This window comes from Zootoca vivipara, chromosome 12, assembly GCF_963506605.1.
Source record: "Zootoca vivipara chromosome 12, rZooViv1.1, whole genome shotgun sequence".
Taxonomy (NCBI): domain Eukaryota; kingdom Metazoa; phylum Chordata; class Lepidosauria; order Squamata; family Lacertidae; genus Zootoca; species Zootoca vivipara.
This window is the reverse complement of record NC_083287.1, coordinates 41,947,172-41,960,956: the sequence shown is the minus strand read 5'-3', so window position 1 is coordinate 41,960,956 and position 13,785 is coordinate 41,947,172. Positions and strand designations below refer to the sequence as shown.

The 13,785-nt window shown below is 41.0% G+C and overlaps 1 protein-coding gene across 4 annotated transcripts in view; it reads left to right on the top strand.

Annotated features, from left to right (window-relative positions):
• PARD3 (par-3 family cell polarity regulator) overlaps positions 1-13,785 on the top strand; it is a 568,363-nt gene that overhangs the window by 327,613 nt on the left and 226,965 nt on the right. For all 4 annotated transcript variants that reach the window (XM_035129016.2, XM_035129014.2, XM_035129013.2 and 1 more), the window contains one exon: positions 10,616-10,755. In XM_035129016.2, the coding sequence (XP_034984907.1) occupies positions 10,616-10,755 (140 nt within the window). The remainder of the gene's footprint in view (positions 1-10,615; positions 10,756-13,785) is intronic.

The following is a 13,785-nucleotide window of genomic DNA, read 5'->3' as shown; positions in this document are numbered from 1 at the left end:
GGCCCACTAAACCATCTTGTCCTGGAGGTCCCTCCAAATATTTTAGCTGATGCTAATGCTGATGGGACTCTTCAGATCCCAGTTTTAATGTTCTGTATGATACCACATAATATCTGGAAAGTGTCTTCTGCAGTGACATTTGGTACAACGTGAGCAGACAGGATCCCCCTTCACATCAGATGCTTTTTATTGTTAATGTTCACCATGGAAAGATACATGTCTTGTGCCTGTTCTCATTTGATTATGCTGAGTGCATGCATGTGGCGCAACAAATGAAGCAGAGCGCTTAAGTATACCCCCAAGTAGTTTATTATAAATATGAGCAGAATGGAGATGTTGATTGTCTTTGATTATTTTTAATGAAGGATATTATAATATGACAGGCTTTACAGAAACCTAACAAACGTGCTTTCTTTTCAGCTAACAGGCAGCAGTTATTTCACCAATTACCGTCATTAGATTAAAATTTCCTTGCGGGCACATTAATGCACATACACATACATATGTCATCATCATGAAGTTCTCTTCTTATTTAGCCAGTCTATTTGGAACAATGATTTAGAGTGTGCAAATTCTTCCTCTCTGATATATAAGGAAGAGACTTGGGAAGAGAGAAGTCTTATTAAAGCTGTTCTTTTTGCAGGCTGTGTGAACTATGTCTTCTCACATGACAAAGTGGGATAGTCCTACGGTAATTGTGCTTGCTTCCATTATGATTTCTTAATATTTATTGCCATTTTGGCATTTTCAAATAACCTGATCTTTCATAGGAATTAGCTGTTTAATAAAGTCAGAAGAGAAGGTCAGTAATATGCTTCTGTCAGAGCAGAATGTTTGTTGGCTTTTTCTAAATGAAAATTGATATCTATTTATCTTTTGTTAAAGGTCGGGGCTTGAACGTCTAGCATACAGATTTGGGGTTATTGCTGACGTTCTAATGTTACTGGGCTTTTGCAGTTTTGCCAGTTTTGCCGTTTATATGTAGTAGTTCCTTTAACCCAAGACTGAATTCCTGCAGCCAATTTTGTTTTTTGTTTTTTAAATCATTTTTATTAATTTCCAATTAAAACAGCCAATCAACATATAATCATAATCATATTCCAATTAAAAACAACAAACTAAAACAAAAAAGACCAAATTATATTCCCAGTTATTAATTATTATTATTTTTCAGACTCCCCATAGTCTGGACTCTTGAAGAATCTTCCACATATCGTTCCTGCCTCCTTCTCCTGCAGCCAATTTTGTGCACAAAAGATCCCCTTAATGTGTCACGTAGATTAATCTACATTGCAGCATGAAGTTTGATGGCATTTTTTTTGCATCTGATTAAGTCACACTGAAAATAAACTCGTTAGAATCAGTGGATTTAGTTAGTCATTACTACCTAAAGTCCATTAAGTTCAGTGGATCCACTATGAACATTCAACACCAGAATTAATGTTTTACAATGAACACACAAGTGGTTCCTGCTTCACTCCTCTCTTAGTGGAGGTGGGTGGGAGCAACAAACCACAATCCTGTCTTCAGGCGGTTTCCAAACTATGGGTCATGATTCATTCTTCTCCTAACAAACCATGATCTGAAGCCAAGATCTGTTCCTGGAACAAACCATGATCCCTGGCTTAAAACAAACCACAATCTCTGGTTCAGACAAATGCTAAAATAGAGAGAATGCTTTGTTGCTCCTGTTTGTGCTAGTGGAGAAGCAGAGTGGATGTGATCTCCATGTTCATAGAAAACCATTTACTTATGACATGTGAACTGAGCCACTGTTCCCAGTATCCTAGTGATGGTCAAGGGAAAGAGTGAATGCCAGGGGCTCTTGTATAGCCTTCCCTTTTCTCTTCCCAAGCACATTCCTCCCTTGCTTCTATGTGTCCTTTAGTCATGATGAAGTGTTAGGTTGACACCACCAGCAACCAGATTTTCCTCTTTACCCAAAGCAGGGCTAGATCAAGGCATCTTGCAGCCTGAGTTTATGTTTGTAGTGCTCAAGAAGCAATATGGAAATTAGAAACAGTAGCTTATAAAAAAAAACCCAAAACTATCCATATTTAGTTTTGCTTGTATGTAATCAAACGTTTAAAAATAAAAGGGGGAAAAACATACAGAAACTTTGGAACAGTGAACAAAATAACTCATAAGTGGAATGATTCATAATTGTGTTCTTCTAATTAAATTATATACACAATCCCTTTATTCTTTATATTGACTACAGACTTGGGAGTCCAACACTATATGGAGGGCACCACATTGGCTGCAACTGCATTAAACCATAGTTAAAATATACAGTGGTACTTTGGGTTACAGATGCTTCAGGTTACAGACTTCGCTAACTCAGAAATAGTACCTCAGGTTAAGAACTTTGCTTCCGGATGAGAACAGAAATTGTGCTCTGGCGGCACGGCGGCAGTGGGAGGCCCCATTAGCTAAAATGGTACCTCAGGTTAAGAACAGTTTCAGGTTAAGAGCGGACCTCCAGAATGAATTAAGTTCTTAACCCGAGGTACCACTGTACTATTATTTTACTATGAATGAGGAATGTTCCAAATGTGCACTGTTGAAATGGCAAGAAGTTCATTCTTCCTCTATTCCTCACATACCGTGTGGAAACCAGACATAATCTAGCACATCATGTCATCTGAATCTGAGCAAATGGTTTATTTCTCTCCAAACAAACTACAATAGCTAAGTCAAGAACATACACTGGCTTCTGCTCATGGTTTGCTTCGAGAGAAGCCCAGATTTGGATGATATGATAGGCCAGACCATGGCTGGATTCCTGGCATTATGGGGACAGCAGGGGAGAAGTGATGTTTTTGTGATTTCAGCAGTGTGTACTACAAGACGAATGCCTCGTGCAACGAAAAACTTGCAAGACGAAAGTGTTTTCCAATGTTTTCGGCGCTTCGCAAGATGACATTTTCTATGGCTGCGCTTCACAAGTCAAATTTTTTCGGCGGTTTTTTGTTTGTTTGTTTTTGCCGCAGCAAACCGCGCTTCGCAAGATGAAATTACCGCAAGACGAAGTGACTCGTGGAATGAATTACTTTCGTCTTGCGAGGCACCACTGTAGTTTATTTTGACTGTGGTTTAATTTGACATGTGAACTAGGCTATAGAGTAAAGGAAATGTAATATTTTAAAATTCAAAACATGATTCCTGATTTAGACAATCATGGATTATTTTTTTCTCTGGAGCAGCTAATCCACTAATTTACGGTTACATGCTGCTGAAGAATACTGAAGGGTTGAAATGTTCCTGGCAGTTGGAATTGTTATTTGCAATGTTGATTGGTGATTAGATTTATTTTTCTCTGCCTTGCAATAATAACATTATTTTGCCAACAGTGTGCTCTGACTCTCTTGTATTTTAAGCATTTTACTATTTGTTTGTTTGTTTGTTTATGTACGAACAATAGCAAATTGTAACATTTCCTGTTTTAGATATTTTTTATTTTTTATTAATATACCTTTGTTGCTTTACTTATTTAGTACTCAAGGCCAACCAAGTTATTTTGGCACCAGAGGCAGAAAAAAAATCTCCTTACACTTCCTGGCAGTATAAATACAATAATAGCAAAATGAATCATTTATCATTTGCTTTTCCCCTTTCATAGCACCCAGAATCAGCTGCCCTGGGTAGCTCTGTCTAATGGTAGGGCTGGGCCTGAAAGGCTTGAAGTGGGTTTTGCACTCCTTAACTATTAACAGCAATGATAGTATCAACAGTGACGTTCAGTTGTTAAAGGAAAGCTTGGAAAAGAGCCGTCAATTCACAAGACAAATGTGTTAAAACCATATTATGCTCTCCGTCTGGTCTGGAGGCTGGAAACGTGGTTTTGTTCCAGCTGTACCCAACAGCCAGTTGAATCCGTTTCCATCCATTCTCAGCCTGATATGCAACATAACTTCAGAAACTAACCTCTCCTGTCATGATGTCATGGGGGCTACTCATCCTTTACCCTATTACATATGACCTCTGCAATGCTGAAATTTTGCGAGTGGTGGTGCAAGGTTGGAGCAACAATGCTACAGAGTTGAAACATGGGCTGGCTAATTTTTCTTCTGAGTAAACTGGTAAAAGAACAGAAGGCCACCTGTGACTAAGTAGTTTCCGGGCCTAGAGGACACGTCCTTTGCTGTGGATTATGCAAAATGGCCCAAATTCTCTCAATTTTTCAGCAAACAGGCATTCTGAATACTTTGTGTAATTACATTGATTGCGCATGCAGCTGCAGTAATTTCTTTCTCCAATGACCAGTTCAGGTTTCTAACTGGTCATTTCAGCACACAATTACTGTGATTGTGTATGCAGAATTCTAGAGGTGTGGATCTCCAATATAATAGGATCTTAAAATCAAATCTTAATCCTTTCAAAAAGGGTATAATTTAAAAATAATCTTGATCTATGTGATAGTACAGTGCTTAGTTTCTCTCCCTTCCAAATAGTTGTGTGTTTTTTTTTAGGGGGCAGTATAATGGAAACCTAATGAAGCACACCAGACAAATAATAGTTGTGTTTGACGAACAATTCACTAAATCAGAGCAAAATGGCACCTCATTGGGGAGAAAAAGGCATACAAATGGGTCCATAATCATCAACCTATCCTCATTGTCATTGCTCTATTTTTATGTGGCATTCTTACATCTGTCACGCCTTTGCCAAATGTGGCACACTTTTCATACACTGTGCTAAAAGCTTTCTGGTTGCCGGGTGAAAATCTAAAGATGATGATCTTTACTTTTTCTATACATTCCACTAAAAGCTGAGAATGGAGAACTTGCATAATGGACAACAAACACACACTACTCATTTGTACTGCCTGCATACTACTGTTAGAATTCTTAGAATCCCAGTTGATAAGAAAAATATTAGTATATCCTGGGTGGTGGTGGGGAATTGACCTCAGTTCCAATGGCGTTTTACTCTTCTGACCCAAGCAGTGCCAAAGAGAAATGTTGTAGTTATGTGCCATTGATCTGACCTAGATTTAAAGTCTATCTAATACGTGGCTCCCAATATTCAGTCTTGCTCCCATCATTTTGTGTTATGGGTTCATGTTATGGGTTCCAGAAACAGAGCACAAAAGTAAGACTCTTCAGATAAGGTATTCCTTGGTATTCAGAGGCAAAGTAAATAGACTGCCATCTGGAACCAGTTGGGGCAAGGGATGATAACGTGCAGGGGTGGGCAACTTTCAGGAGACTGCAATCTACTCACACAGTTAGGGGGAGCCTAACTTTCAGGGGCAAGGGGATTACTTGTTCACCTAAATATTGCTGCAAAAACTCTGTTCTTTGTTCCACGGAACAGGATAAAATCCAGGGAGGGGAGAGGGGGAGGGGATATCCCTGATCTACTGTTAACTCCAGGTAGTAGGATCATCAGGGACAGAGGGAAGGATTAGCCACTTTAACTTTACTCAGGTTCTTTCTATACAGCGCCGTCTTAAGCGCCCCTGTCGCCATGGTGCGCCGGATCTCTCCGGCGCCCTTCCGCCCCGTTTCCCAACGCGGCGGGCGGGTGGGTGCGGCGCTGCTGCGCGGTGGGCGGGCAGACACAGCACGATCTCTCCGGCGCCCTCCCGCCCCGTTTCCCAGTGCGGTGGGCAGGTGGGCGCCGCGCGCAGCTGCGCAGCGGACCGGCCGGCCGGCCAGCGGGCGGGCGCAGCTCGCGGTGCCCTCCTGGCGGGCCGGTGCCATGGTGCCCTGCGCCACCGGGGGTCTACGATGAGCCGGCCCTGTTTCTATAGGTGCCAAGCATGGATTCCCCAGTGCTGTTTGAAGAATGTTTGAAGACTACACAGTGTTGTTTTTTAAAAGAGTGCTTTCATACAGTTAGTATTTTGATTTGAGGAAGTAGAACTGGGTTGTCAAAAATGTTCTCACCAGCCTTATTCAGTTTCACTTGTATCTAGAAAGCCTTTAGAATGAAAAAAATAATTATAATCCGTAAAGTTTCACTCTGCCCAAAATAAGACATTTGCTCAATGATGACCCCCACCTCTCTCTGTCTCTCTTTTGTGTGGGGTGGGTGGGTACCGTAAATAAAGATAGCTTTAATCAACAGAAACCAAAGTGGGAACCTGCTGAAAAGTTTCATTAGGAAAATCCAGGCTGTCTTCTACCCATAACAAATTGTTATGTTCTTAACAAATAGTAAATACCAGGAAAACGGAAGGAGGGGGGGGGGTTGTGAATGGTCAGGGAATTGCAGAGTGTTAAGCAATCAATGCACTAGTCTCACCATGTTAGCAGCCAGTACTCTGCTTTTGGAAGCCCTAGCACACAAAGCAGGAACAAAAATTAATTAGACACAAGACTGCGAATAACACTAATTGCAACAACGTGTCACTTTTTATTGGTTGCAAGCACTTAAGTCAAAAGAAGATGGGGACTTGGAGGGACTCCAGCTTGCCCCACATGAAAACACTCTGTGATAATAATCAGTTAATGGATGGAGACTATGCAAAGTTCCTTTCTGGTATTAGCACAGTGGTTTTTCAAGTGAAGAGGAGGGGGATCTTTGAGTGAGCACCCATTTTTCAAAGCTGAGTGGCATCTGAACAGCATTAGCAGTTGCACACACTGTCTGGCCTATATATATATATATATATATATATATATATATATATATATAGTTCATGCCAGCTCAATTTATTTAGTTAATTTATGTCTCAGCTTTCCCCCGTGACTGAACTCATGACAGCATATATAGGGTTTCCTGGTGGCCTCCCATCCAGGAGTTTGAGAGTTTGAGCAGGGTGGTTGTATCCTGTGTCCTCAGACCATGCCCTGGAACTATGACATTTATGATTTTTTTAAAACAAGTTCAAATAATTAGCAAAATGTATAAATGGTGTGCCTATCTTAGTAAACATAACAATTCACCCAGCAGCCACATCAGTATTATCAGAAGATAAATAATATCCAGTTCTGATTTAAAACATCATCTGGTATAGTTCTCCTAAGACTTTACCATCTTGTGGGTTGGCGGGGAGGGTGCAGATCTGAATATTTCCCTGCGCTAAAAACACAAGAAACAAACCCCAAAGCATCTCCCCTTCCCCCACACATAGAAAATTAGCTGGCTGGTGAGAAGGTTTCTGCCTTATAACTGATGTGCTGGTTTTGTAGGCTACAATTCTTTCCCCATACTAACACAGGATTGCACAGAAATCTAGTTGCTCACTCTCTTTTCCAGGAGGTACATACATATGGCTTCATAGGCATTATTCTGAAAGCAGTACCATGGACACAGGTATTTGGAAATAGCCCCTTATGTTCGGTATGCTCATATTTATTCAATTTGTCCATCATCTCTGGTGTAACTTGATGCGCACATCCTCCCTACCCCCCTCCTCCAACACTGCAGGCAATACAATATTGGTGTAGAATAACAGTTTCCCTCTTTCCTTATTTTATCCTCACAATAACAACCCTGAGATGTATGTTGGGCTGGGAGAGCATGATGACTGATCCAAGGTTACCCAGTGAACTTCATGCCTGGGCAGGGATTTTAACCTGTGCCTCCCCAGGTCCAGTTCTACACTCTAACTCAGAGCTTTCTAAGCTTTTCATGTTGGTGGCACACTTTTTAGACATGCATCATTTCCACGACACAGTAGTTCAGTTTTACTAGCAAACTGGAGGTTAAACAAACACCTTTCCAGCCCCGGGAGGAGCGTGGGGAGTGTTTGCACAACAAATCCACACAATGCAGCCAATACACTAATGTGTCACGACACACAGTTTAGAAAGCTCTGCTCTAACCACTACACAATACTGGCTCTTTTCTGGGGAACTCTTCATCCAGGCAACTCAGAGTGGCATATCTTTTCAGTTTGTCTGGTTATTATACATAACAGGATCCACAGAAGCCTTACTTTGAATAGGTCATTTGAAACCTATTTCCTAGTATAGTGATTATGACATTTGCATACTATCTCTTTATATGAATGTTAGTAATCCCATAGGTCAGCAATGGGGAAGATACAGCCCTCCAAATGTTGTAGAGCTAAACTCCCATCATCACTGACCATTGGACTCGATGGGAGTTGTAATCCAAAACATCTGGAAGGCCACATGTTTTCCATCCTTGCACAGGAGATGTACTAGGAAGCTTCTAGGTAAACTACTAGGATATTATTCTGAAATTATTGTAAGGTCCCTTGACTTAAACTTACTTCCTCATCTCAGCAGCTCCCAAGGTATTTCATAAAAAGTATGAAAACCTCTCCTGCCTCTGGAATAGCACAAAATCTATCAACACTATGAATTTCAAACATGCAAAAAAATTATTCTGCTCCAGAGGCAGAAGAGGTTTTAATACTATTTATAAAATACCTTGGGAACTGCTGAGATGAGAAAGTAATTTTAAGTAAAAATGGAACAGCAATATAATCAGATCAGTAATATCATTGTAGTTTCTCTTATGGGTTGTTTACATCCAGATAGTTTTCTGCATCTTGCTCAGAAGGGTTGGGCTTAGGGTTGTGTGTGTGTGTGAGAGAGAGAGAGAGAGAGAGAGAGAGAGAGTGTGTGTGTGTGTGTGTGTGTGTTTCATCATAAGCTCGAGTCTCATGCAAAAAAAAAAAATCTATATACACCACGGAGGGATAGGGCCCTTTTGGCCATTTAGGTATTGGTGGCCTGTAGCACCTTTAACTCCTGCCCATTGGCCATGCTGGCTAGGATTGTAGTCCAGCACAATCCAGACAGTTGCAGGTTCCCCATCCCTGATAAACATGCACTATCTCAGTCTCAGGCAGGTGAGGTATTAATTCCCTTCGCTCACACTCAAAAAGCAACTTCCTTTTTTTTTTTTTTACTTCTGGATATGCTTGTATTTAGTGGTAGAGCACATGCTTTGCCTGGAGAAAAGTACAGGTTTAAACTCCAGCATCTTCAGGTTGGGCTTCGAAACAGGCTTGTTTGAGACCCTGGAGAATGGCTGCTAATTCAGTGCCTAGACAATACTGAGCTAAGTGGATTGACAATATAAGGCAGCTTTCTAGCTGCTTTAATGGTGTATTTTCGGGGAAAAGTTGCTGTAAAGCAAGCCTTTTCCAGTCCTGACAGATAGTATCATGATGTATTTAAGTGTTTATCTTATATTTAAGAACATGTTCTTATGCTGTGATTTAAAAATAAAATTTAATGCCTGTTGATAAGGGTTGACATAAATATAGGTATGTCTGGATGGGTATATCCAGATCATTTCTTAGGGTGGTATCAGTTTTTATGTATTAATTCTGTGGCTATCAGATCAATAGGATGGCTTTTGTAAATTGCTGCATGTTTTACTGGTCACAAGAACGTCTGGAATTTGCCTTTAGTTTTTCTTAGAGTTTCCTGTCTTTCAGTTGCAGAGATAATTTCCCAATAACGCAATAGACCTTATTTTCTGATACCATTGATTCATTAGAATGTCCCCTAAGTTTTTTATTTGTTTGATTATTGTTAGTCTAGCTGCTATGAATAAAAATTGTTTTAACTTGTTGATTTTTTTATCTGGTTTTGTCTGAATTATCCTTAAAGACATGACTTAACCAGTAAGCTTTTTAGTTGTAAAATGTAGTAGCAGAGATTTTACTATTTGTTCTGTTTCATTGTAGCCACTTCTTAAAGATGGGGACATTTAAGATTGGCAGAATAAAGCTTTACAAAATCATTTATGTGTGTTTGAAGTTAAAGCTTGGAGGCCTATATCCCGCTTGATTGTAAAAAAAAACAACAAAGTGATTTACAAGAAGATAAAACCAGGACAGTGGGTGGCGCTGTGGTCAAAACCATAGAGCCTAGGGCTTGCCGATCAGAAGGTTGGCGGTTCGAATTCCCGCAACAGGATGAGCTCCCGTTGCTCGGTCCCTGCTCCTGCCAACTTAGCAGTTCGAAAACACGTCAAAGTGTAAGTAGATAAATAGGTACTGCTCCGGTGGGAAGGTAAGCGGCGCTTTCATGCGCTGCTCTGGTTCGCCAGAAGCGGCTTAGTCATGCTGGCCACACGACCTGGAAAAACTGTGTGGGGCCAAACACTGGCTCCCTCAGCCAGTAAAGCAAGATGAGCGACGCAAACCCAGAGTCATCCGCGACTGGACTTAACGGTCAGGGGTCCCTTTACCTAAAACCATAAAATTACAAAAATACAATACAGTCATACCTTGGTTGCTGAATGCTTCAGCACTTGTACGTTTCAGTGAGTGTTCCGTTTTTTAAACGATTTTCAGAAGCTGAATGTCTGGCGTGGCTTCCACGGCTTCTGATTGGCTGCAGATGCCCCTGCAGCCAATCGGAAGCCACAGCTTGGTTTCTGAACCATTCTGGGTGTCGAACAGACTCCCGGAATGCATTCTGTTCATGAACCAAGGTACTGTACAACTGTATATTAACACTTACAAGAAGTTAAAATACTAAAACAGATTAAAATTTACACCATATTTGTGCAAGTCTCTCTGTGTTATGTGCATTGCATGCAAATAACTGTGAATTTAATTGTACTCATGGTATAATAGAGTGATGTTTGATGTGAATAGATATATAGATATAGATATATAAGCACACACAGATGGACTTGGGAAACTTACAGCATTTTAAAATCATTTTTGCAGGTACAGAAGGCCTAGGATTTAGCATCACTTCTAGAGATGTTCCAATTGGCGGCTCAGCTCCTATTTACGTGAAAAACATCCTACCAAGAGGTGCAGCTATTCAAGATGGAAGATTAAAGGCTGGTGACCGACTCATTGAGGTGATGAAATGTTGCAAAGCTGTTAGGGAGTTCTATTAGTCCTTTCAGCAGATTGCCTGCTTTTGTATATCATTTCAATGAATTTTCTACTGCTCTGCTGGTAGTTTCCCAGGGCATTGTCTTCTGGTCTTCGCGCTTTCTGAATAACAATACTAATAAACACTCATATTCCAGGCAGCAGCTTTGCAAAAAGCAGTCTCATCTTGAAAGTTTGTTATTTTGTTGGATGCCTCAGTTTTGACTTGGGAGAGAATAATTGGATACGGCATCTATTGCTTTGTTCGTGTGCTTAAGGGGTTTGTGTGTGTGTGTGTGTGTGTGTGTGTGTGTGTGTGTGTGTGGCTCTATTCTGGTAAACAAAATGAACAGTGTGGTATCACAAGTTATTTGGGATAAGGCATAAGGCTGCATTTCCAATATAAATCTATACAGTTATGTAACTTATTCTTTCTTTGTCTCCCCGCCACCTGCAACGGTATTCTCCCTAAAGGGTGATTCATTTCAGCCTTTTCAGAAAAATATATTCATACTGACATAGAGCAGATGGGTTTTTCCTGTCTATACAACATCAGATTTTTGGACTACAACTCCCATCAGTCCTAACTGTCACAGCCATGTGGGCTGCGGCTGATGGGAGTTAAAGTCCAAAGCATTTAGAGGGCCCCAGGTTGGTGCTGGCTGCTCTATATTGTCACACGAATTTGAGATGTCCCTGCCTGCTCCATATTAAAGAATGAAGAGTGCAGCATCAGACATGCATATAAGGGGTATTGGGATCAGTAACAGAACTTGGCACCTCAAATTTCAGTGGCACCCTGTGCAATGCCAAAATCTGGCTCCCCCAAGCCTTTCACCTTCTGTGGGATGTCATAGTTACGACACCTCATAAGCTTTGCGCCCCTAGATCTGCCTTTGTTGCGATGCTTGGTGCCAGTCCTTTGGGAACATACATATGTACCGGTACTAGCATGAGACTGGAAAAGTACAGGAAGCTGGTACATAGACATCAGAATGTAGGAAGCAGAGGGTTTATGGGAAATCTGTGTAGATAAAAAGTATGTAACTTAAGTAAATTGTTAAATTTATTACAACTTCTTGACTGAATGAGTGTAGCTAATAATAATTAGTATGTACAAAAGTACTGCACCAAAGGGTAAAAATATAGAAATCTAATAAAATTGGAAGGGGAGAATGTAAGATTGCAATACATTTTTCCTAATGCTAATTTTATTATCTGATATTGCTATAGGAAAGACCTAGAATTGTTTCGATTTCTTGAATAGTGTATATTTAACATATTTGGAGCTCTTGCAAGGTTATTTTTTTAGTTTAATGAGTTTTGTAATTGTTTGGCTTCAGATAATGTTTCTACCTTTCCCCCAGTGAATTGTTCCCTGCTTTAACCTCATCCGAGTTTTTGTCTTGTGGGGATAAATATACAGTCAAAACAAAGGAGGAGGATATGGGCAATTCTATTGGAATGTGTAGATTAGAAATCACAGTCTCAAATTGAGCAACAGAAACGGGAGAAAAGTGAGGAAGCAATGAGAGGAAAGGGAAGTAAGAATGGATGGTCTTTAGTTGATTCAGAATACCTTCTTTCTCACTGATCTGTGAAAGAACTGTTCCTCAGATCCTGGAAGTGAGATCCTAGTTGTTGTTTTCTTCACAAATTTCCTGAGGCTGACCAATGCTTTCAATGAAATTTGCACTGGAAATTCATCAATGGTGTGAATTTCACTCATTTCTTCAACTCCATTTGTTATCTCTCTAGGCAGACAGATATGAGAAACCTTGGCTAATTAAACAGTTGCATTTTTCCAAAGCATTTTTTACCAGATGGAGGGGGCGACATTCCTGATAAGGATAACTCCCCCTGCTGGACACAGGCAGGGTCTTCAGATTCTTGTGTCCTCTCTGGGGTGGGGGGTGGGGTGGGAGTAATCCCATTTCTTTAGACAGACATTGCCTGTTGCTAGGCGCAGTTGGGTCTTCGCATCTCTCCCTGTGAGAAGCACTTGTCTCTCTCTTTAGTTTTTGTTTTCCATTACCCCCCTTTGTTTTTCATCATATTTTCTCTCCTTCCCTGCCATTCTGGGAAAGGGGAGAATGTAATAGGGTTCCGGGCCTGATTGCCAGACAGTCATCTAAGGATGTCACAGAAGCAACAGAGCCAGGAGCTTGCATTTCCCACCCCGTTTTGGAGAGCAGCAGTGCCATTTTATATTTCTCCTCAGCAGCTTTTCTGGAGGCCCCAACCGCTTGAAACCTGACTGCTGCATCTGGGGGTTTAGTGGCTTTCACGTTCTCTGTGCTCACGCCCTGCCTCATTGGGCTGAGTTGGGCATCTACCTTAGGCCTCAGCGATTAATTGGGAGTTTTGAACAAACACAACAGTGGGTGAAGTCATGTTAGGCCTTACTGCATTTTTCGGTGCAGCTGCACACCCAGAATTTTTAACTTTCCCCTCATGGTGACGGTGCAGAGGAGGGGGGGGGTCTATGCACACTCGCTCAGAGGATCCAGGCAAGGGGCCCCTAGTGATTCTCTGGGTCAGATGGGGGTGAGTATGGAGAGCTCCCCCAATGATTTTGAAACTTTTCTTAAGGCTTATGGTCCAAACTCTTTGAGGAATCACTGGGAGTCCACTTAGTAGAGACCAGGGATAAGAAGAAGGCTCTGCCTTCTGTCAAAAAGCCTGAGAAGAAACCATGTCAGACTCAGTTTTTTCAGGCACCTCTGCAGGTCTCTAAATTTTGACCTTTCTCTTCCTTTCGGTACAGATAGACAAGATAGGAACACCATTTTGGGAGTATTATCATAGAGCGTTTGTGCTACAAATATATATCAGTTAAATATACAAGCAGCGACAAAACATGAGACATGAAGAAACATAAGGACTTGCTGTCCCTTCATAGGTTTTTTTTTTTAATTCCTGATTTGTGCTGGTACTCATGCTGCGTAGAAAAATTATTCCTAACTGCCATGCCCATTATTTACTCACTTTCTTCTCAGAATGATGCAAAGTTA